Source organism: Trichomycterus rosablanca, chromosome 21, assembly GCF_030014385.1.
Source record: "Trichomycterus rosablanca isolate fTriRos1 chromosome 21, fTriRos1.hap1, whole genome shotgun sequence".
In the NCBI taxonomy this organism is placed as follows: Eukaryota; Metazoa; Chordata; class Actinopteri; order Siluriformes; family Trichomycteridae; genus Trichomycterus; species Trichomycterus rosablanca.
Genome location: NC_086008.1, coordinates 14,700,201 through 14,724,955, shown reverse-complemented (window position 1 = coordinate 14,724,955; position 24,755 = coordinate 14,700,201). Strand labels below are relative to the sequence as shown.

The 24,755-nt window shown below is 41.3% G+C and overlaps 1 protein-coding gene across 1 annotated transcript; it reads right to left on the bottom strand.

Annotated features, from left to right (window-relative positions):
* Window positions 1–8,713: 8,713 nt before the first annotated feature.
* si:dkey-3h3.3 (uncharacterized protein LOC100144568 homolog) lies at window positions 8,714–15,735 on the bottom strand. The gene is made up of 4 exons (XM_063018326.1): window positions 15,700–15,735; window positions 13,567–14,544; window positions 9,661–9,878; window positions 8,714–8,817 (listed from the first exon to the last, which is right to left on the bottom strand). Exons 1-4 carry the CDS (start codon window positions 15,721–15,723, stop codon window positions 8,748–8,750), a joined length of 1,290 nt encoding a protein of 429 aa, XP_062874396.1. The 5' UTR covers window positions 15,724–15,735; the 3' UTR covers window positions 8,714–8,747.
* Window positions 15,736–24,755: the final 9,020 nt, after the last annotated feature.

The window sequence follows — 24,755 nt, the reverse complement described above, 5'->3', positions numbered from 1 at the left end:
AGTCTACAGCCGGTAGGGTTGCCAACTTTCAGAACTGGAAATAAGGAACACCCTGGGCTGGCAGGTTGGTGGAAGGCTTAGGGTGGGGGTTGCTTTGGCGGGTGTTTACACCTATAAAAAATATTACGGGTCTTACACCATCATAGGAACATTATCAAAATGTTTAATATAGGCTGTTTAACATATATTATTTTCGCTCTTTATAATAATAAATCAGAACCATATTTTAGGCAAAACAACATGCATGAAGAACATCATGTAACTTTTTTAGTTTAGTGCAAACTATTGCAAATTTCACTTAAAATAAATAAAACAGACCTGGTATTATAAAAAATGCTGAACATTTCTCACACTTTTCATAAATACTTTAGTTTTGTCTTGGTTAGTTTATGTATTACAGTGGGCACTGTTTGAAATAAACTCAACTGTGTGGCATCTTTTGCTGGCATCTTACTTTTTTTGTATTATATTTTGTTAGAATTTCATATCACATGTACACTGTCAATTTGATATTTTCTTCCACAAAGTAATTTTAGTTAACCAAAGTATTTGAATGATTCTAATTGAGTTAAAGATACAGACCGCGCTAAAGTAGACCCAGGTGAGGAAGCTCTCGCTGCCATATATACAGTGTATCACAAAAGTGAGTACACCCCTCACATTTCTGCAAATATTTTATTATATCTTTTCATGGGACAACACTATAGAAATAAAACTTGGATATAACTTAGAGTAGTCAGTGTACAACTTGTATAGCAGTGTAGATTTACTGTCTTCTGAAAATAACTCAACACACAGCCATTAATGTCTAAATGGCTGGCAACATAAGTGAGTACACCCCACAGTGAACATGTCCAAATTGTGCCCAAAGTGTCAATATTTTGTGTGACCACCATTATTATCCAGCACTGCCTTAACCCTCCTGGGCATGGAATTCACCAGAGCTGCACAGGTTGCTACTGGAATCCTCTTCCACTCCTCCATGATGACATCACGGAGCTGGTGGATGTTAGACACCTTGAACTCCTCCACCTTCCACTTGAGGATGCGCCACAGGTGCTCAATTGGGTTTAGTCCATCACCTTTACCTTCAGCTTCCTCAGCAAGGCAGTTGTCATCTTGGAGGTTGTGTTTGGGGTCGTTATCCTGTTGGAAAACTGCCATGAGGCCCAGTTTTCGAAGGGAGGTGATCATGCTCTGTTTCAGAATGTCACAGTACATGTTGGAATTCATGTTTCCCTCAATGAACTGCAGCTCCCCAGTGCCAGCAACACTCATGCAGCCCAAGACCATGATGCTACCACCACCATGCTTGACTGTAGGCAAGATACAGTTGTCTTGGTACTTCTCACCAGGGCGCCGCCACACATGCTGGACACCATCTGAGCCAAACAAGTTTATCTTGGTCTCGTCAGACCACAGGGCATTCCAGTAATCCATGTTCTTGGACTGCTTGTCTTCAGCAAACTGTTTGCGGGCTTTCTTGTGCGTCAGCTTCCTTCTGGGATGACGACCATGCAGACCGAGTTGATGCAGTGTGCGGCGTATGGTCTGAGCACTGACAGGCTGACCTCCCACGTCTTCAACCTCTGCAGCAATGCTGGCAGCACTCATGTGTCTATTTTTTAAAGCCAACCTCTGGATATGACGCCGAACACGTGGACTCAACTTCTTTGGTCGACCCTGGCGAAGCCTGTTCCGAGTGGAACCTGTCCTGGAAAACCGCTGTATGACCTTGGCCACCATGCTGTAGCTCAGTTTCAGGGTGTTAGCAATCTTCTTATAGCCCAGGCCATCTTTGTGGAGAGCAACAATTCTATTTCTCACATCCTCAGAGAGTTCTTTGCCATGAGGTGCCATGTTGAATATCCAGTGGCCAGTATCTTGAGAATTGTACCCAAAACACCAAATTTAACAGCCCTGCTCCCCATTTACACCTGGGACCTTGACACATGACACCAGGGAGGGACAACGACACATTTGGGCACAATTTGGACATGTTCACTGTGGGGTGTACTCACTTATGTTGCCAGCTATTTAGACATTAATGGCTGTGTGTTGAGTTATTTTCAGAAAACAGTAAATCTACACTGCTATACAAGCTGTACACTGACTACTCTAAGTTATATCCAAGTTTCATGTCTATAGTGTTGTCCCATGAAAAGATATAATGAAATATTTGCAGAAATGTGAGGGGTGTAGTCACTTTTGTGATACACTGTATATATACAGTGTATCACAAAAGTGACTACACCCCTCACATTTCTGCAAATATTTCATTATATCTTTTCATGGGACAACACTATAGACATGAAACTTAGCCATTAATGTCTAAATAGCTGGCAACATAAGTGAGTACACCCCACAGTGAACATGTCCAAATTGTGCCCAAATGTGTCGTTGTCCCTCCCTGGTGTCATGTGTCAAGGTCCCAGGTGTAAATGGGGAGCAGGGCTGTTAAATTTGGTGTTTTGGGTACAATTCTCTCATACTGGCCACTGGATATTCAACATGGCACCTCATGGCAAAGAACTCTCTGAGGATGTGAGAAATAAAATTGTTGCTCTCCATAAAGATGGCCTAGGCTATAAGAAGATTGCTAACACCCTGAAACTGAGCTACAGCATGGTGGCCAAGGTCATACAGCGGTTTTCCAGGACAGGTTCCACTCGGAACAGGCTTCGCCAGGGTCGACCAAAGAAGTTGAGTCCACGTGTTCGGCGTCATATCCAGAGGTTGGCTTTAAAAAATAGACACGAGTGCTGCCAGCATTGCTGCAGAGGTTGAAGACGTGGGAGGTCAGCCTGTCAGTGCTCAGACCATACGCCGCACACTGCATCAACTCGGTCTGCATGGTCGTCATCCCAGAAGGAAGCTGACGCACAAGAAAGCCCGCAAACAGTTTGCTGAAGACAAGCAGTCCAAGAACATGGATTACTGGAATGCCCTGTGGTCTGACGAGACCAAGATAAACTTGTTTGGCTCAGATGGTGTCCAGCATGTGTGGCGGCGCCCTGGTGAGAAGTACCAAGACAACTGTATCTTGCCTACAGTCAAGCATGGTGGTGGTAGCATCATGGTCTTGGGCTGCATGAGTGTTGCTGGCACTGGGGAGCTGCAGTTCATTGAGGGAAACATGAATTCCAACATGTACTGTGACATTCTGAAACAGAGCATGATCCCCTCCCTTCGAAAACTGGGCCTCATGGCAGTTTTCCAACAGGATAACGACCCCAAACACAACCTCCAAGATGACAACTGCCTTGCTGAGGAAGCTGAAGGTAAAGGTGATGGACTAAACCCAATTGAGCACCTGTGGCGCATCCTCAAGTGGAAGGTGGAGGAGTTCAAGGTGTCTAACATCCACCAGCTCCGTGATGTCATCATGGAGGAGTGGAAGAGGATTCCAGTAGCAACCTGTGCAGCTCTGGTGAATTCCATGCCCAGGAGGGTTAAGGCAGTGCTGGATAATAATGGTGGTCACACAAAATATTGACACTTTGGGCACAATTTGGACATGTTCACTGTGGGGTGTACTCACTTATGTTGCCAGCCATTTAGACATTAATGGCTGTGTGTTGAGTTATTTTCAGAAGACAGTAAATCTACACTGCTATACAAGTTGTACACTGACTACTCTAAGTTATATCCAAGTTTTATTTCTATAGTGTTGTCCCATGAAAAGATATAATAAAATATTTGCAGAAATGTGAGGGGTGTACTCACTTTTGTGATACACTGTGTATATACAGGGGTTGGACAAAATAACTGAAACACCTGTCATTTTAGTGTGGTAGGTTTCATGGCTAAATTGGACCAGTCTGGTGGCCAATCTTCATTAATTGCACATTGCACCAGTAAGAGCAGAGTGTGAAGGTTCAATTAGCAGGGTAAGAGCACAGTTTTGCTCAAAATATTGCAATGCACACAACATTATGGGTGACATACCAGAGTTCAAAAGAGGACAAATTGTTGGTGCACGTCTTGCTGGCGCATCTGTGACCAAGACAGCAAGTCTTTGTGATGTATCAAGAGCCACGGTATCCAGGGTAATGTCAGCATACCACCAAGAAGGACAAACCACATCCAACAGGATTAACTGTGGACGCAAGAGGAAGCTGTCTGAAAGGGATGTTCGGGTGCTAACCCGGATTGTATCCAAAAAACATAAAACCACGGCTGCCCAAATCACGGCAGAATTAAATGTGCACCTCAACTCTCCTGTTTCCACCAGAACTGTCCGTCAGGAGCTCCACAGGGTCAATATACACGGCCGGGCTGCTATAGCCAAACCTTTGGTCACTCGTGCCAATGTCAAACGTCGGTTTCAATGGTGCAAGGAGCGCAAATCTTGGGCCGTGGACAATGTGAAACATGTATTGTTCTCTGATGAGTCCACCTTTACTGTTTTCCCCACATCCGGGAGAGTTACGGTGTGGAGAAGCCCCAAAGAAGCGTACCACCCAGACTGTTGCATGCCCAGAGTGAAGCATGGGGGTGGATCAGTGATGGTTTGGACTGCCATATCATGGCATTCCCTTGGCCCAATACTTGTGCTAGATGGGCGCGTCACTGCCAAGGACTACCGAACCATTCTGGAGGACCATGTGCATCCAATGGCGGTGCCGTGTATCAGGATGACAATGCACCAATACACACAGCAAGACTGGTGAAAGATTGGTTTGATGAACATGAAAGTGAAGTTGAACATCTCCCATGGCCTGCACAGTCACCAGATCTAAATATTATTGAGCCACTTTGGGGTGTTTTGGAGAAGCGAGTCAGGAAACGTTTTCCTCCACCAGCATCACGTAGTGACCTGGCCACTATCCTGCAAGAAGAATGGCTTAAAATCCCTCTGACCACTGTGCAGGACTTGTATATGTCATTTCCAAGACGAATTGACGCTGTATTGGCCGCAAAAGGAGGCCCTACACCATACTAATAAATTATTGTGGTCTAAAACCAGGTGTTTCAGTTATTTTGTCCAACCCCTGTATATATATATATATATATATATATATATATATATATATATATATATATATATATATATGGCAGTGAGAGCTTCCTCACCTGGGTCTACTTTAGCGCGGTCTGTATCTTTAACTCAATTACATTTACATTTACATTTTCAGCATTTAGCAGACGCTTTTATCCAAAGCGACTTACACAATGAGCAATTGAGGGTTAAGGGCCTTGCTCAGGGACCCAACAGTGGCAACTTGGTGGTGGTGAGGCTTGAACCGGCAACCTTCTGTTTACTAGTCCAGTACCTTAACCACTGAGCTATCACTGACATTCTAATGAATTAGAATCATTCATAGTCACCATTCATCAACCTTAGCACTTTTTAGGTGGGCGAATCAAATATTTGTCCATTGTCCCAATGTAGACCCAGTGTAGGCTAAGGGAACTTTAAAATAGATTTATATAACCTCAAGAGAGATATCCTGTATGCTAATAGTGTATTGATTTTCTCAACCCATCACTGATGACTTTTTATTCCTCTGAATCAAATGGTCACCGAGGTTCCCCAGTGGGCCACGGCCTCCTGGTTGAGAAACACTGCTTTAGAGTACTGTTGCATCTTTGATTCTTTAATACTTCAGCCCGTGACCTAAGATGTATCTATGTTGTTCCTATTAAGTATATGCTCCACCACCTTAAAAATTAATTAAGAGTAATTTAAGATCAGGATGGCATGTTGATAGTATGTGTGCCAAACGAACACCATCCAGGATTAAGAATTTGGATTCAAATCTTGTGTCCTGTGCAGGTTCTTGCTTTGGGTTTCCTTCAGGTACTTCAGTTTCCACCAACCCCCCTGACAATGTAAGCAGATAGATAGTCTGATCTGAACTGCGCCTTGAACAGTGATGCTTTGTGATGAATTGGTGCTTCATCAGGGTGTGTTCTTTATACACTGTACTGTTTTGATCAGTATTGTAATGTGCTTGTGTACATGTCTATCATGTTTGGGCTTTATTAGTATTACTTCTGAATTCACTGCTTGCTTTCTGGATCATCGGAATGGCGTAGGGTTAAATGACGTATTGATGTCCTCCTGTCTACTGAAGCTAATACCATTGCTAAACAATTCGCTAGCTTATAACTCAGACTTGTGAGGTGTACTATGGTTAAAATGTGAGTTTTTCCACTTCCAGGACCTCACTAAGTAGTACTGAACATAACAGTTATAAAATGACCACATATACAGCTTTGTTGACTGTCATTGTTTTAATGAAGCAAGCATGTGCACCTAGTGTTTTACATATTATTTAGCATTTAAATAAAACCACTTTTTATAAAAGACAGGCAATAGAAGTAAAATAATAAGCAACTACAAGATTTAACCAGAAATAAGAATTTATAGGATGCAGTGCATGTGCATATTCATCTAAGAACAGAGCAAAATAATGTTTTCTAAATACATGCCTGTAGGAAACTGTCATACAGCCTAATTAAATACTGATTTTAACTAAAAATGTAAGCAAACATTAGTTTGATATTTTCATATTTTTCTGTTGTAAGCAGCATCTACAATTCTGTTAAATATATAATAAAACAGCCACTGTAGTGTCTTAATATTAGGAAATACCAAATGTGGCCCAAAAAACCCCCAATGACTGTTATTTTCTGATATTGGAATGCTTGTTTTATTTTGTGACGCAATTCTGTTGTGTTTGAGTAGTGCGCATTGATAATAATGACGGATCGTGAGCCGCTCAGGTGGCACAGCGGTAAAATACGCTAGCACGCCAGTGCTGGGATTTCAAATACATCGCATCGAATCTCGTCTGTGCCATCCGGCTGGATGGCTATGTTGTTCATCCAGGGAGGGAGCAGGATAGGGACCTCATAACTGATGCAATTACGACCTCTGCTGGCTGGTTGATGGCGTCTGCACAAAGTCGAGGAATAATGCGATCAGGGTGTGGGTCTCCATGCACAAGGCTGGTCCGCATATGAACTCGCCTTGTGCAGGTGAAAAGATCAGAGGGGGCGTGTGTCAGTTAGCTCTCCTTAATTGGGACGGGGGTCAGCACCAGTAGAGAGGAAGCATAACGCAATTGGGTAAAAATCGGGACACGCTAAAAATCGGGAGCAAAAGGAAAAAAATGCATTAAAAAAAAAAAATAATAATGACAAGTCGTGTATACCTAAGTAAACAAAGAATTATGAAATAATTCCATAATACATTATAGAATAATGTATAAATTATTGGAAATTAATACATTAAATTGGCAGAACAACAACAATAATAATAATAAAAAGAATAATTCATTGAAAATAAAAATATATATATTGACATTGACAATACAATGCACCTTTTAGGGAGTAGCAAACATTCTTTTGTATCCAGAGCAGTTTTGGAAGGTGGAAAGCACAGGAACACGTTGCGAACATGCAAAACACCAAACTGACTGGTGACCCGAAGCTAGAATCGAGCCTGGATTTTCAGGACCTTTGTTGCGATACCCTAAGTAATAAAAGGTGGCTTTTTGTTAATGTTTTAAATAAAAGCTTAAGAGGAAACACATCAAACAGGAAAGACATGTTATTCACAGTTATTTAAATATTTGTCATGTTTCATGGTAACATGCTTAGCAGTACCAAATACTGATCTGATAATGGCATTCTCATTGTAACTGACTGGACTCTCAAGCTACTTCAGCCAAACAAAGTTTATATTGATCGCTTACTATATAGAAGCACTTTGTAGTTCTGCATTTACTGACTGTAGTCCATCTCTTTCTCTGCATGCTTTGTTAGCCCCCTTTCACCCTGTTCTTCAATGCTCAGGACCCCCACAGGACCACTACAGAGCAGGTATTATTTGGGTGGTGGATCATTCTCAGCCCTGCAGTGACACTGACATGGTGGTGGCGTGTTAGTGTGTGTTGTGCTGGTATGAGTGGATCAGACACAGAAGCGCTGATGGAGTTGTTAAACACCTCAATGTCACTGCTGGACTGAGAATAGTCCACCAACCAAAAATATCCAGCCAACAGTGCCCCATGGGCAGCGTTCTGTGACCACTGATGAAGGTCTAGAAGATGACCAACTCAAACAGCAGCAACAGATGAGCGATCGTCTCTGACTTTACATCTACAAGGTCGACCAACTAGGTAGAGGTCTAATAGAGTGGACACTATTTTAAAACTCATACCAGCACAACACACACTAACACACCACCACCATGTCAGTGTCACTGCAGTGCTGAGAATGATCCACCACCTAAATAATACCTGCTCTGAGGGGTTCCTGACCATTGAAGAACAGGGTGAAAGCAGGCTAAAAAGGTATGTAGAGAAATAGATGGACTACAGTCAGTAATTGTAGAAGCACAAAGTGCTTCTATATGGTAAGTGGAGCTGATAAAATGGACAGTGAGTATAGAAACAAGGAGGTGGTTTTTATGTTATGGCTGATCAGTGTATATTCTAAGCAGTCAGCCAGCATACACGTTTGTTGTCAGTGTAAAAACAATGCGTTTGTTAGAAATACTCTTTTGTATGTGTGATTTTGGAATGCTTCTGTTTTAAATGAAAAATTTGACTTTAGAAAACTGACCTATAAATGTAAAGCACCACTAAAAACAATAAAAAATATAATGATTTTCGGAATGTTACTCTTTTTTAAATGGAGAAACATCTACACTTGAGTGATGTGTGCTATATAAAAATTAGGTTTATGTATACTTGTATAGTAAAATTCAGTGAATGTAGCATATCAAGAACATATCAAACAATTCCTTTGACTTTCAGCTCCTCTTGAACCCGTTTCAGATAGTCAGGATCTGGGTATCCATATCTGGGCAAAGAAAACAACAAACTGTTTAGAATAGAAATGATACACACTGAATCGTAAAAGCCAGTAACTTAAATAGCATTTGTGATAATCCAGAAAGTCTGCACACCCCTTGACTGATCCTGCTTGAGATGTTTCTACAGTTTAATTGGAGTCCACCTGTGGTAAATTAAACTGACTGGACATGATTGAAGAACGCCAACATCTGCCTATATACTGTAAGGTCCCACAGTTGACAGTGCATATCAGAGCAAACTCCAAGCCATGGGGTCAAAGGAATTGTCTGCAGACCTCAGAAACAGGATTGTGTCAAGGCATAGTGCACAGTGGCCACCATCATTCGTACATGGAAGAAGTTTGGAACCACCAAAAATCTTCCCAGACCTGGCCGCCTGGCCAAACTGAGAGATCGGGGAGGACGGGCCTTGGCTAGGGAGGTGAGCAAGAATCCGAGGGTCACTCTGACGGAGCTCGAGCGTATCCTTGTGGAGATGGGAGAACCAGAAGATCAGATCAGAAGATCAAGCATCCAGGCAGCATTTCACAAATCACGCCTTTATGGTTAAGTGGCCAGACAGAAGCCACGCCTTAGTGGAGTTTGCCAAAAGGCACCTAGAGGTCTGATGAAACCAAATTTAACTGTTTGGCCTGAATACCAAGCGTCACGTATGGAGGAAACCAGGCACCGCTGATCACCTGGCTAGTGCCATCCCTACACTGAAGCATGGCGATGGCAGCATCATGATGTGGGGATGTTTTTCAGCAGCAGGACCGCATTGAAGCTGTAAGGGGTGTGCAGATTTTCCGGCTTGACTGTATGTGTAGCGATCTACGAACTCAACTTACGCAGTAGGCCCACCAGTACGGGACGTCTTGTGATGAATGTCGTTCCACGTGACCACATTGTTCAAGCCAGAGGTCGAAGAGCGCCCAATGGTAAAGATCAACCTTTGGTCGAAGGCTCGCTGGAGTAGCTTTAGAACTTTTCTTCCCTCTGGACAGTCTGGCAGGTAGGCTAGTCGTGTAGCGCCCTGGTATGGCTTGCCTGGATTTGGGTGCTCGTCCTAAATATTAAAATATATAAAAATATAAAGTCAATGTTTTTGTCGTTGTTAAAATCTGATTTTGTCAAGTCAATGGTCCAGAATTGTGTGCATAGAATAAACTGATCAGCCATAACATAAAAACCACCTCCTTGTTTCTACACTCAATGTCCATTTTATCAGCTCCACTTACCATATAGAAGCACTTTGTAGTTCTACAATTACTGACTGTAGTCCATCTGTTTCTCTACATACTTTTTTAGCCTGCTTTCACCCTGTTCAGGACCACTACAGAGCAGGTATTATTTAGGTGGTGGATCATTCTCAGCAATGACGTGGTGGTGGTGTGTTAGTGTGTGTTGTACTGGTGTGAGTTTTTAAATACTGTCCACTCTATTAGACACTCCTACCTAGTTGTTCCACCTTGTAGACAATCGCTCATCTATTGCTGCTGTTTGAGTTGGTCATCATCTAGACCAGGGGTGCACAACATACAGCCCGCGGGCCAGACACGGCCCAGCAAAACTCTCGATCCGCCCCGCCAAATGAAGTGCTGATGCATTTTTAAATAAATGATGCGGTCACTTTAAATTCACCGAGTAATTTCATGAACTTGCGACTGAAAAGTAAATTATGTAAATACAAGTTACTTCAGCGGTACCATGTTTGTCCAAACCAAGTACGAGTAAACAAAGAAAAGTGGATCTCAAGCATATGAAATTTAACCCTGAATGGACATACAAGTATTTTTTTATTAAACGGGCCATGGTATTTTCTCATGTCTGCTGTGCTTGCGACCACATTAATCAGTTGGTGTCAGAAAGACGCTGCAGTATCTCCCACTGACCAAGATATTTCTTCTAACTACTGATTTTATGTAACTGTATTTAGTGCTGGGCGATTTTCACGATTAATTCGGTTAATTCGAATGAACGTTTTCACCCGATGTTAGAAATGGGACAATCGCGATTGTTTACATATTTCATATTTTAATTAAAATACTAACATGTCACGAGGCAGAAACTGAGCAGACGCTCGCGGAATATAAAGTCCAAAACCAGAGGATGAACAGACAGGCAGCAAACGGAAGACAACAAGGATTGTACACGGTAATGGTTAGATTCAGAAATAAAGACACAAACACAATCGGCAAAACTTCACAACGAGACACACAAACAGAAGAGTTTAAATAAGACGCGCATGGAACCGAACACAGCTGAACTGAATCAAAACTCCGGAGACGGTGAGCGCGATCAGGATTGGCTGACCGAGGACATGTGATAGTCACGTGAGAGTCCGTGGGAGCATGGGAATTGTAGTCCATATTGTTAGACGCAGAATGTGCCTCGTCCATCCACCCCCCAGTCACAAGAGGACAAAATCAAAGCTGAGCTGACTGCTTACTCAATGTCCCCTAGTGTAGATACTGATACAGACTCGTTTAAATTATTGTTAGTTATTGTTATAAAGTTTGAGTTCCTTGAAAGGATAATTATAGGTGGTGCTGTTACTATTTTTGCACTTCTGCAGTCTTTTAAATTAAAATTTTTTAAATTGCATTATACAAAAAATCGTAATCGAGAATCGATAATACATTTGAAAATAATCGAGATTTTTTTTTTTTTTTTTTTGCAATATCACCCAGCCCTAACTATTACAAATTCATGTGGACAGGTCTGTAAAAATTAAATTTGTGGCCCTCTGGTTTAGGTGTTTATGTGAAATCGGCCCTTGGTAAAAAAGAAGTTGTGCACCCCTGATCTAGACCTTCATCAGTGGTCACATGATGCTGCCCATGGTGCGCTGTTGGCTGGATATTTTTGGTTGGTGGACTATTCTCATACCAGCACAACACACACTAACACACACTAACACACCACCCAAATAATACCTGCTCTGTAGTGGTCCTGGGAGACTCCTGACCATTGAACAGCATGAAAGGGGGCTAACAAAGCAGGCAGAGAAACAGATGAACTACAGTCAGTAATTGTAGAACTACAAAGTGCTTCTACAGTGCCTTGCAAAAGTATTCAGCCCCCTTGAACTTTTCAACCTTTTGCCACATTTCAGGCTTTAAACATAAAGATATGAAATTGTAATTTTTTGTGAAGAATCAATAACAAGTGCGACACAGTTGTGAAGTGGAACGAAATTTATTGGATATTTTAAACTTTTTTTAGAAATAAAAACCTGAAAAGTGGGGCGTGCAATATTATTCAGCCCCTTTACTTTCAGTGCAGCAAACTCACTCCAGAAGTTCAGTGAGGATCTCTGAATGATCCAATGTTGACCTAAATGACTGATGGTGATAAATAGAATCCACCTGTGTGTAATCAAGTCTCCGTATAAATGCACCTGCTCTGTGACAGTCTCAGAGTTCTGTTTAAAGCGCAGAGAGCATCATGAAGACCAAGAAACACCCCAGGCAGGTCCGAGATACTGTTGTGGAGAAGTTTAAAGCCGGATTTGGATACAAAAAGATTTCCCAAGCTTTAAACATCTCAAGGAGCACTGTGCAAGCGATCATATTGAAATGAAGGGAGTATCAGACCACTGCAAATCTACCAAGACCCGGCCGTCCCTCTAAACTTTCAGCTCAAACAAGGAGAAGACTGATCAGAGATGCAGCCAAGAGGCCCATGATCACTCTGAATGAAGTGCAGAGATCTACAGCTGAGGTGGGAGACTCTGTCCATAGGACAACAATCAGTCGTACACTGCACAAATCTGGCCTTTATGGAAGAGTGGCAAGAAGAAAGCCATTTCTTAAAGATATCTATAAAAAGTCACCTGGGAGACACACCAAACATGTGGAAGAAGGTGCTCTGGTCAGATGAAACCAAAATCGAACTTTTTGGCCACAACGCAAAACGTTATGTTTGGCATAAAAGCAACACAGCTCATCACCCTGAACACACCATCCCCACTGTCAAACATGGTGGTGGCAGCATCATGGTTTGGGCCTGCTTTTCTTCAGCAGGGACAGGGAAGATGGTTAAAATTGATGGGAAGATGGATGGAGCCAAATACAGGACCATTCTGGAAGAAAACCTGTTGGAGTCTGCAAAAGACCTGAGACTGGGACGGTGATTTACCTTCCAACAAGACAATGATCCAAAACATAAAGCAAAATCTACAATGGAATGGTTCACAAATAAACTTATCCAGGTGTTAAAATGGCCAAGTCAAAGTCCAGACCTGAATCCCATCGAGAATCTGTGGAAAGAGCTGAAAACTGCTGTTCACAAACGCTCTCCATCCAACCTCACTGAGCTCGAACTGTTTTGCAAGGAAGAATGGGCAAAAATTTCTGTCTCTCGATGTGCAAAACTAATAGAGACATACCCCAAGCGACTTGCAGCTGTAATCGCAGCAAAAGGTGGCGCTAGAAAGTATTAACGCAAGGGGGCTGAATAATATTGCACGCCCCACTTTTCAGTTTTTTATTTCTAAAAAAAGTTTAAAATATCCAATAAATTTCGTTCCACTTCACGATTGTGTCCCGCTTGTTGATGATTCTTCACAAAAAATTACAATTTCATATCTTAATGTTTAAAGCCTGAAATGTGGCAAAAGGTTGAAAAGTTCAAGGGGGCTGAATACTTTTGCAAGGCACTGTATATGGTAAGTGGAGATGATAAAATGGACAAGGAGGTGGTTTTAATGTTATGGCTGACTGTTATTAAATGACAATTCTTGCAATACTTACCCCCTGGATTCCACTTGGAATGACGTAGTGAATGACGACTGTGGTATAGCTTTTATAACCCGGTAAATAATCATTCTCATAGGTTATTTTCATCTTCCCCCCTTCAGGTTGGGTCCCTTTTAGTGCACCGTATATCACTCCACATGTCGGACAGACGGGTTTGATTTCAAACGCCTGCTTTAAGCAATCCTTACAGAACGAGTGCTTACATTTCTCCAGAGTCGTACTTCGCGACTTCACCATGGGTTCCAAACAAATGCAGCACGTTTCCTCTGGGTCACTGGGTTTATTTAGTGCTGATGAACTTGACGACTGGGTGCTAGAATGTTCTGTGTGGTTGATTTGTTTTGGAGGAGACTTATTAGGTGGACTTCTTAGAAGCTGCTCAAATCTATCAAGACTTAAGTAGCTCCCGGTCAGTGTTACTGTATAGTTTCCTCGGTCTGTGATTAGAAGCTCTGGAAACTCGTGTAATCTCTGCCTTTGGGTTGCGTCTAAATCGAACGTCTTGGTTTGCAATCTTGTCGCGATCTTCTGATAGAACGTAATGAAGCGCTCTCTGACCAGATGAGCCTGATCAGTACCCTGGGTTGGATCTTGTTCACGAAACGTCACCTGCTTTCTACCGAATTCCATGTGGACTCCAGTTTGTCTTATTCGTTCAAGTTCCCTAGAGCATTTGTCTTTGATGTAAGCCATGATAAAGTCATCAACCTCAACTGGTTCCACTGTTTTACGTGGAGATCGTTGTAATCCTGCAGAGGTGTGTGGACTAGTTTCATATGCTTCTTTGTGTGCTCCATGTTGGCCCGTTGTCCTCTCCATTCCTGATAACTTTACAAACATCTTCTCAACACCTGTAAAACTTCCACTGATTGAACTTCCAGTCCAATTTATGTCCTTCTGAAGCTCTCTTTGAAGCTTTGATGGCTCCAAAAATGTTGATGGGTTTACATGAAGCGTTACGTTAGTGAATATCTGAAATAAAGCCGCACTGTGTTAGTCGGGTATTAACTTAGGTAATTACTTATTAACAATAAGGTGACTTATTCTTTAAGAAACTGGAGTAACAGAACAAAGTCCTATTACAGAAACAAGTTTGTTTGCTTTATTCAATTTCAGTTTAACCTTAGAGATTAAAACTGCTGCCTTATTGTGATCATGTGCATAATATACAGTATATATACACCGATCAGCCATAACATTAAAACCACCTTCTTGTTTCTACACTCACTGTCCATTTTATCAGCTCCACTTACCATATAGAAGCACTTTAAAGATCTACTGTTGTCCATCTATTTCTCTACATACTGTTTTAACCTGCTTTCACCCTGTTCTTCAATAGTCAGGACCCCCACAGGACCACCACAGAGCAGGTTTTATTTGGGTGGTGGATCATTCTCAGCACTGCAGTGACACTGACATGGTGGTAGTGTGTTAGTGTATGTTGTGCTGGTATGAGTGGAGCTTTTAAATACCGTGTCCACTCACTGTCCACTCTATTAGACACTCCTACCTAGTTGGTCCACCTTGTAGATGTAAAGTCAGAGACGATCGCTCATCTATTGCTGCTGTTTGAGTTGGTCATCTTCTAGACCCTCATCAGTGGTCACAGGACGCTGCCCACGGGGCGCTGTTGGCTGTATATATTTTTGGTTGGTGGACTATTCTCAGTCCAGCATATACACTCATACCAGCACAACACACACTAACACACCACCACCAGTGTTACAGCAGTGCTGAGAATGATCCACCACCCAAATAATACCTGCTCTGTGGTGGTCCTGTGGGGGTCCTGACCATTGAAGATCAGCATGAAAGGGGGCTAACAAAGCATGCAGAGAAACAGATGTACTACAGTCAGTAATTGTAGAACTACAAAGTGCTTCTATATGGTAAGTGGAGCTGATAAAATGGACAGTGAGTGTAGAAACAAGAAGGTTACTGTGTATAGCTCATAAAATTGCCATAGATTTACAGTAATATACATTTTCCTCAGATTTAATACCATGTTCTTCATTACAAGTCACAGAATCAGCAAAAGGACTTAAATGCACATGAATTTGCATTTTATTTGTTTGAATGTTATAATGTAGTAAACGCTGCAAAACATGTAAATTAATTTCTACTGACTTCTGGAAATGGAGACTTCGCCATCGCTCTACAAAGCCCGTACACCACTCTTTAACGACTTGATTCCACACGAACACTGCTGCAAAAAGATAAAACAAGTACCTGGAGTAAATAAACGTGCAGAGGTAAACTAAATAAACTAAAACAGATCAACACTGCATTCGCGCCATCGCAGCCGCTTTACTTTCGTTTTAATAAAATTGGACGGCAGGCCGTAGTGTGCGTAATATAAGCGCATGTAGTTTTGCGCGCTTCGAAAGTGCTGGAGTCGACTTAGAATCTAATTCCCAGTCTTGGGATTCGATTCAGGAGCCGATTCTTCAAGATTATGATCTCGATTCCAAAAATTAAAGCACGCACAGGAACAAACTTCAACGACTTTAAATAATATAATCCCATATAAATAAACAACACCCCCCCCCCCCCATTATGCAGCGTCTGTGCTCAAACTTTAACTGAGTTTATTGTACGGAGTCGGTTCGGGCTTTGAAGTTGATTTTGTGGAAACACTGTTTAACAATGAAAGCTCTGTACAGTTGTCCTGTATAAATAAAGAAACTGAAGAAAATAAATTTGGAGTCGACTCCGCCTAAACCGCAGAAGAGATTTCTTATGAATTAACTTCTAATCACAACGTTTTAGAAATAAGGGAGAAATACTCTGTTTAACAATGAAAGCTCTGTACAGTTTTCCCGATTCGGGCTTTGGAGTCGACTCCGCTTGAACCTAAGAAGCGACTCCTAAAGAATCAATCCAATCACAGCGTTTAAGTAATAAAGGAGATTTTGTGGAAATACTCTGTTTAACAGTGATAGCTCTGTACAGTTTCCCCATATAAATAAACAACAGTTTTCCCCTCTATGCAGCGTCTGTGCTCAAACTTGAACTGAGTTTATTGTACGGAGTCGATTCGGGCTTTGGAGTCGAGTCCGCATAAACCGGAGAAGCGACTCCTAAAGAATCAACTTCCAATCACAGCGTTTTAGAAATAAGGGAGATCTTTTGGAAGTACTCTGTTTAACAGTGAAAGCTCTGTACAGTTTCCCCATATAAATAAACAACAGTTTTCCCCTCTATGCAGCGTCTGTGCTCAAACTTGAACTGAGTTTATTGTTCGGAGTCGATTCGGGCTTTGGAGTCGACTCCGCCTAAACCGGAGAAGAGACTACTTATCAATTAATTTTCAAACACCACGTTTTAGAAATAAGGGAGATTTTGTGGAAATACTTTGTTAAGCAATGAAAGCTCTGTACAGTTTTCCCATATAAATAAACAGATTCCCCCCACCATGAAGCGTATGTGCTCAAACTTTAACTGAGTCGACTCCGGCTTAACCGGAGAAGCGGCTCCTAAAGAATTTATGTCCAATCACTGCGTTTAAGAAATAAGGCAGATTTTATGGAAATATTCTGTGTAACAGTTAAAGCTCTGTACAGTTTCCCATATAAATTAACAACAAAATTTCCCCCCTATTATGTAGCGTCTGTGTTCAAACTTGAACGGAGTTTATTGTACGGAGTCGATTCGGGCTTTGGAGTCGACTCCGCCTAAACCGGAAAAGCGACTCCTAAAGCATTAATTTCAAGAATTGAGACAGATTTTGTGGAAACACTCGAGTAAATACAGTGTTTTAGGGCGTTTGACTATTATTTATCTTTACTAAAAGGTGTTAAAAACGCGCAGTGAGCAGTAGTGCTGTTTCTTTCCGAGCATCACACTACGTTATTACGGTTTTTTTGGCCAACGGGTCATTCTGTTGCCCAGCAACGCAACGCAACGTTGCAGTTTCTTTTACCTTCATGATTTGTGCAAGCTACTCAGCACAGTAGAACAACCAACTAACTTTTGTTTTAGGTCTAGTTCTGTCATATAGCTTATTTATCTCAATATTCTGGGGGGTGGGGTGAGAATAAACAGTAACATTTTTCAAGAGCAATTGCTGAGGTGGATGCCAAAGGTGCAACCAAAAGTACTGTTGTTTGTATTAAATAGGCTACCAGTAATACCAAGAATGGCCTGTAGATGGCACACTATAGCCATCTTTAATAATGATGTACGTATATATACAGTATATACAGTATATGATACTAGGGGGCAGGTAGGGCTAAACGTGTTGCCTCTCGCCCCCAGGATTTCCCCCCCTAGTGTTAGCACGAGGTTTGAATAGTCGGGTAGTTTCTAATAACATTAAGTCACAATGAGTCATTCAAGGTCTTGTTTCGAGAAGGGTATATTTTCTGCTTACGCCTCCTCCAACCCCTTATTTTCTCCCATACTTTCTGCACAGGCGCCTCTATCTGCTAACCAGGGTCCTTACACAGCGTTTTGAAGAACCCCACCCACATAGTCCGGTCATCCCACCCAGCAGACACAGTGGCTAACTAGTGTCTGCTGCAGGCAATGCCAATTGTGTCCGCTAGATGGCGCCCAGTGACCGGTGTTCAGAATCTTGGCGCTGGTGTGCTTACGGATTATCTTGCTGCCCCACCTGGGCGATAAGTATTATTTTTTTTAAACATTATGTCTGACCATCGTGACACATTTCCTCTAAACATTAGTTAAACGTATTGGGTTTTCTTTTTGACCTCAGGAAAAAAAGTCAACTGTTCCATGAAGCCCAAAAATCATCAGCTATAATTAATCACAATCACAAAATGGAAATTAGGAGGCCATGCTACACTTTAAATGACTTTAAAGAACTTTTTAACCCACAAAATTAACTTCTGTGACCATATGGTTTTGTCTTTGTAAAATATGTACAGAGAGTCCAGGTCCTAGACTGGCCTGCCTGCAGCCAAGAACTGTCTCTTATTAAACCTGTGTGACACATTATGAAGGGTTAAATGCAACAATGAAAGCTCTCTGTACTGTTCTGCAAACAGACTTGCATAATTGATTATGAATAATTGAAATAAGTTGATTTATTTATTTGTCTTTTTAGGATTCATCAACTGTCTGGCAAGATGTGAGGACTTTATCTACTACGGTAAGTGGATTTTAATTACATTTTAGGCTGTTGTGTACTTTTTGGAGATATTGATACCTTGCCCTACTTAAAAGGTAGCTTGTATTGAATGATATACACCGATCAGCCATGACATTAAAACCACCTCCTTGTTTCTACACTCACTGTCCATTTTATCAGCTCCACTTACCATATAGAAGCACTTTGTAGTTCTACAATTACTGACTGTAGTCCATCTGTTTCTCTACATGCTTTGTTAGCCCCCTTTCATGCTGTTCTTCAACAGGACCACAGGACCACTACAGAGTAGGTATTATTTGGGTGGTGGATCATTCTCAGCACTGCAGTGACACTGACATGGTGGTGGTGAGTTAGTGTGTGTTGTGCTGGTATGAGTGGATAAGACACAGCAATCACTGTCCCTGCTGGACTGAGAATAGTTCACCAACTGAAAATATCCAGCTAACAGTGTCCTGTGACCACTGATGAAGGTCTAGAAGATGACCGACTCAAACAGCGGCAATAGATGGGCGATCGTCTCTGACTTTACATCTACAAGGCGGACCAACTAGGTAAGAGTGTCTAATAGAGTATTTAAAAACTCCAGCAGCGCTGCTGTGTCTGATCCACTCATACCAGCACAACACACACTAACACACCACCACCATGTCAGTGTCACTGCAGTGCTGAGAATCATCCACCACCTAAATAATACCTGCTCTGTGGGGGTCCTGACCATTGAAAAGCAGGGTGAAAGGGGGCTAACAAAGCATGCAAAGAAACAGATGGACTACAGTCAGTAACTGTAGAACTACAAAGTGCTTCTATATGGTAAGTGGAGCTGATAAAATGGACAGTGAGTGTAGAAACAAGGAGGTGGTTTTAATGTTATGATTGATCAGTGTATAAGAGTTGAGTCCAGACCAGATAAGTACTAAATGTGGTTCTTAGCCTTGCCTTCACCAAACCCATGGGCATTATTACAGAGTTAGCTGCTTCTTTGTAACTACAACAACCTCAACACTTCTAAAAGCGCCTTTCACTTAATTCTGTGTGGGAATTTGTACCCGTTTCGTGAAATAGCATTTTTGAGGTCAGACCTGGCTTGAGGTCAGACCTGGCTTAGTTAATCTTTAAGTTTATCCCAAAGGTGATCACTGGGCTAAAGGTCAGGACTTTGTGCAGGCCACAGGAGATCTCTGAATAGTTGCCATGTCCCTTAAATCAGCGGTCCCCAACCTTTTTTGCACCACGGACCAGTTTCATATAAGATATAATTTCACGGACCGGCTGGGGCGGGAGGATTTAAATAAGAATACAGTAGAATGGAAAATCAGTGTGAATCCTGAGCTTTATTTCGCTGCAATGAGACGCTGCTCCCACCTGGTGGTGATTGGGGACAATAACACCCGAAAAGTTCAATCAATTATTCTTTCTGTGCGGCCCAGTAATAAATGACCCGCGGACCGGCCCGGTGGTTGGGGACCACTGCCATAAATAACAATATTTAATTTCAAGCTGAAAGGTTGTTGCCTCCAAAACTACAGCTGGATTTAGTAGTTATATTATGCAAGTGTCTCATTAAGTGTGACCACTAACACTTTAGAACTTAAGTGCAATCATACTTTGCCCACATGGTAGCATAGAATCTGGTATCTCTTCTTCTCCAACAAAGCTGGTGCTGGTGCTGGATTTGAGAGTCTAACGATTACATGGGTGTGAGCGTTCCATCATCCAGAAACAGAATAGGATGCGCTCTTCCTTTGCATATTTTCCTTCTTTCTTTGAGGGCATATCTAGCTATCCAGCTGTTTTAGCTGCAGTTCTCTTGCTTTTGGTTGTAATTGGTGGAAAGGCAGGTAAACAACATTACTATGGTGACTCTGGGACTTCTTGCCCTTTGGCTGATTGTGTCACAGGTTTGCTGGTTCCAGACCAGCAAGAATTTGGGTCCAGAACCTAAATGCTTCAGTTTGCCCAGCCTAAATGCTTAGTAAAGAAGTGATGAAGGTCTTTAATCGTCTTTTGAGAACATTGAGAGACTCATCTTTGAATGGACAAGGGTAGTTCATTCCACCACTTGGGGGCTAGTACACCAAAGATCCTTGATATGCGTCTTCTTCCAGTTCTGGGTGGAGGATCAAGACAAGCAAGACTAGTGGCTTGTAGGTTGTGTGGTACAGACCGGGGTTTATGAGTTCTCTTAGGTAGCTTGGGGCTGGTCCATTTTTGGCTTTGAATGAGGGCAGCTACTGGAAGCCAGTGACGAGAGCTCAGCAGTGGGGTGATGTGGCAGTGGTTAGGTTGGTTGAAAATCAGGTGGACAGCTGCATTTTGAATAAGTTGAAGGGGTTTAATATTGGGCATGGAAGCACCTGCCAGAAGGGGGTTGCAGTAGTCCAGCCCAGAGAAGACAAGTGATTGGACAAGAACCGAAGTGGCTTCCATAGAGAGAAATGATTGAATCTTCTTGATGTTGGAGAGGAGGAACCAGCACGATCTTGTCATGTTGGCTACATGAGTAGGGAAGGATAGCTGGTTATCCAGAACAACACTGAGGTTTCATACATTATCAGATGGCTATTTTATATACACCTGTTTGCAATGGGTGTGGCTGAAACACCTACACTCAATAATCAGGACAACTGTCCCCCAGATGTGTGATGATGTATGTCTAAAATTATTTGGAAGTATTATGGTCACCCTTGACAATTCAAATTTATACATTAATACCAGGATGCTTCCATGGATGCTTTGTTGGCTCAACCCCCTAATATACTTACACCGATTAGGCATAACATTATGACCAACTTCCTAATATTGTGTTGGTCCCCCTTTTGCTGCCAAAACAGCCATGACCCGTCGAAGCATAGACTACACTAGACCCCTGAAGGTGTGCTGTGGTATCTGGGGAATACCGTTTCTATGAAAGGGTGTACATGGTCTGCAACAATGCTTAGGTAGGTGCTACGTGTCTAAGTAACATCCACATGGGTGGCAGGACCCAGGATTTCTCAGCAGAACGTCGCCCAAAGCATCACACTGCCTCCGCTGGCTTGCCTTCTTCCCATAGTGCATCCTGGTGCTATGTGTGCTCCAGGTAAGCAATGCACACAAACCCGGCCATCCACGTGATGTAAAAGAAAATGTGATTCATCAGACCAGATCACCTTCTTCCATTGTTCTGTGGTCCAGTTCCGATGCTCATGTGCCCATTGTTGGTGCTTTCGGTGGTGGACAGGGATGCAGCCCCATACGCAACAAACTCTGATGCACTGTGTATTCTGACACCTTTCTATCAGAACCAGCATTAACTTCTTCAGCAGTTTGAGCTACAGTAGCTCGTCTGTTGGATCGGACCACACAGGCATCAGTGAGCCTTGGGCGCCCATGACCCTGTCGCCGGTTTACCACTGTTCCTTCCTTGGACCACTTTTGATAAATACTGACCACTGCAGACCGGGAACACCCCACAAGAGCTGCAGTTTTGAAGATGCTCTGACCCGGTCGTCTAGTCACCACAATCTGGCCGCTCGCTCAAATCCTTATGCTCGCCCATTTTTCCTGCTTCACATCAACTTTGAGGTGCCGTGACCAAGAGATAATCAGTGTTATTTATTTCACCTGTCAGTGCTCATAATTTTATGCCTGGTCTGTGTATATACTGTATGATATATTATAATATATACCTAGCATATTTATATATCAAACGTATCAAACTCCACACATAAAAGATCCGAACTGATCCACCTAGAAACCGAACCCTGGACCTTAATGCTGAGTCCACAGTGCTCATTGCTCTTTAAACTCAAACTCAAAAGAAGCTTTATTGGCATGACAAATAAGGACATTCGTATTGCCAAAGCAAGTTACAGAGAAATATAAACAATAAAAATAAGAAAGAACAAAAATATACAGAATAGTTATATGTGCAAAAAATATAGAATAGAATAAAATATTAATAAAAACAGTGCAAAATAATAACAATAAAAAGTATAATATTTACAATAATGAGGTAGTATATATGGTGACAGGTGTGTGTATAGAGTGCTGCTAGTGTGCAGCTCTCTCTGTGCTCCCCCAGTAGGTGGGGCAGTTTGTCTTTATTCCAGTGGATGGCAGTAGAGATCTGTAGCTGAGATGCTTTGCTAAAAGTAAGTCACTTTATTTTAAAAATCTGTGCTTAAACCCTCACAGCTTAGCAATTAGCTTATATTAGGGTGAAACTTCTATTCCAACAACATGCACATCAAGCAAATCCACTCATCATCGATTTTTACAGTAATTACTCCTCAACTTCTTTCAGTCCGCATATAAATCCCCTTCTGAGCTGAACTGTGGCTCGTGCCTTTAGGTCCCCTCTGTTGGAACAGGAGTGTGAGGAGTTAAGCACTGTCGCCTTCTTGGTCGTAGATGTACTTTCGAATAAATGTTTAAGGTGTGGAGCTGGAATTAAAGCGAGTTCAGGGCTGAATCGATTCAGTCGGATTTGGTTCGCACCTGTGAGTTGCGCGCGCTCCCGACACGGAGATCCGCGCGGACGCACTGAGAGCTGGTGCACCCTCAAGTGCACGTGCATTAGCATTCATCCATTCATCTACAGTCCCGTGTGCTGCTTACAACAGGTCTTCTATTATATTCTGTACCTGCCTTTTAGTTCCCTTTTGTTCTATTGTTGTTGTTATTATTATGATAATTATTATTGTTACTATTATTGTTGTTGTTATTATTATTGCTGCTATTATTATTGTTATTAATTATTTTTACTATTATTGCTGCCATTCTTCTTCTTATTATTGTTATTACTATTATTAATTCTGGTATAATTGCTATTATTTTTATTATTATTACTAGTATTGCTGATCTTATTATTATTGTTATTATTTCTGCTATTATTATTTTTATTATTATTAGTATTACTAGTATTGCTGATCTTCTTATTTTTATTATTATTATTATTACTAGTATTGCTGATCTACTTCTTATTATTGTTATTATTATTTCTGCTATTATTATTCCTTTTTTATTATTACTAGTATTGCTCATCTTATTATTACTTTTTTTTGCTGCTATTATTATTATTCTTATTATTCTTATTATTCTTATTATTACTATTATTGCTGATCTACTTCTTCTTATTATTGTTGTTATTACCATCATTGATGCTATTATTATTATTACTATATAAATTATTATTATGATTATTATTATACTATGTATTGCATAAACAACTCATATTATATATTTCATTGTTGTAAACATTCACACATTTGTGTTCAGCATATTTAACGTAACTTATTTTATAATTTATAAACGTTAGACTTGGCAAATTGGCACCTTGGCATTCATATATTAATGCATTAATCTTGGTGCCATTTAGTCAAGGTTAAAAGATCTGCTGGGTTAATTTTATATACTAATACGCCAATGTAAACTAATTTCATCTAAACATTAGATATTTATCTATAAAAGTTTAAAATCTAGTACTTAATAATTTGTCATTTAATTTTATTTTACTGTTGATTTCTAAAAGAAACGATCCTGAGTCTCTAAAACATTTATTTTATTTTGTAATTTAGATAAAGTTGCATTTAAGTCTAACATCACAAACCATATATCTGAAGCACTGTAATAATGCTGTTTTTATCATATCAGTGATAATCTAATGCAAAATAATGTTAAAGAATAATGCTATGATGCTATAATTATTATTAATTACAGAATAGCTTAATTATTAAAAACAATGACCGTACGCTCGAGCCTCACCTCCGGTCACTATTTGTGAGGAGTTTCGCATGTTCTCCAGGCGTCCGTGTATGTTTCCTAAAGAAACTCTAATTCGTTGCCAATCTAAATTGTCCCTATTCGCGAGTGGGTGAATGTGTGTGGGTGTGTTGCCCTGTGATGGATTGGTACCCTGTTTTAGGGGTGTTCTAACCTGGTGTCCGTTATTTTAGGGTAGCGGCTGTAACACCGCGTGGCGACCCAGGAGAGGATAAAGCGGTGATATCAACACCTAATAATGATAATGATAATGATAATGATAATGATAATGATAATGATAATGATAATAATAATAATAATACCAGTA

Coding starts and splice junctions, on each gene's coding strand:
- si:dkey-3h3.3 (XM_063018326.1), bottom strand. CDS start 15,723: ATGGCGAAGTCTCCATTTCCAGAA. Junction 9,879..13,566: donor TTCCAAGTGGAATCCAGGGG/GTAAGTATTGCA, acceptor TTTAATATTTAG/GACGAGCACCCAAATCCAGG. Junction 8,818..9,660: donor CGTACTGGTGGGCCTACTGC/GTAAGTTGAGTT, acceptor TTCTTTGCCCAG/ATATGGATACCCAGATCCTG.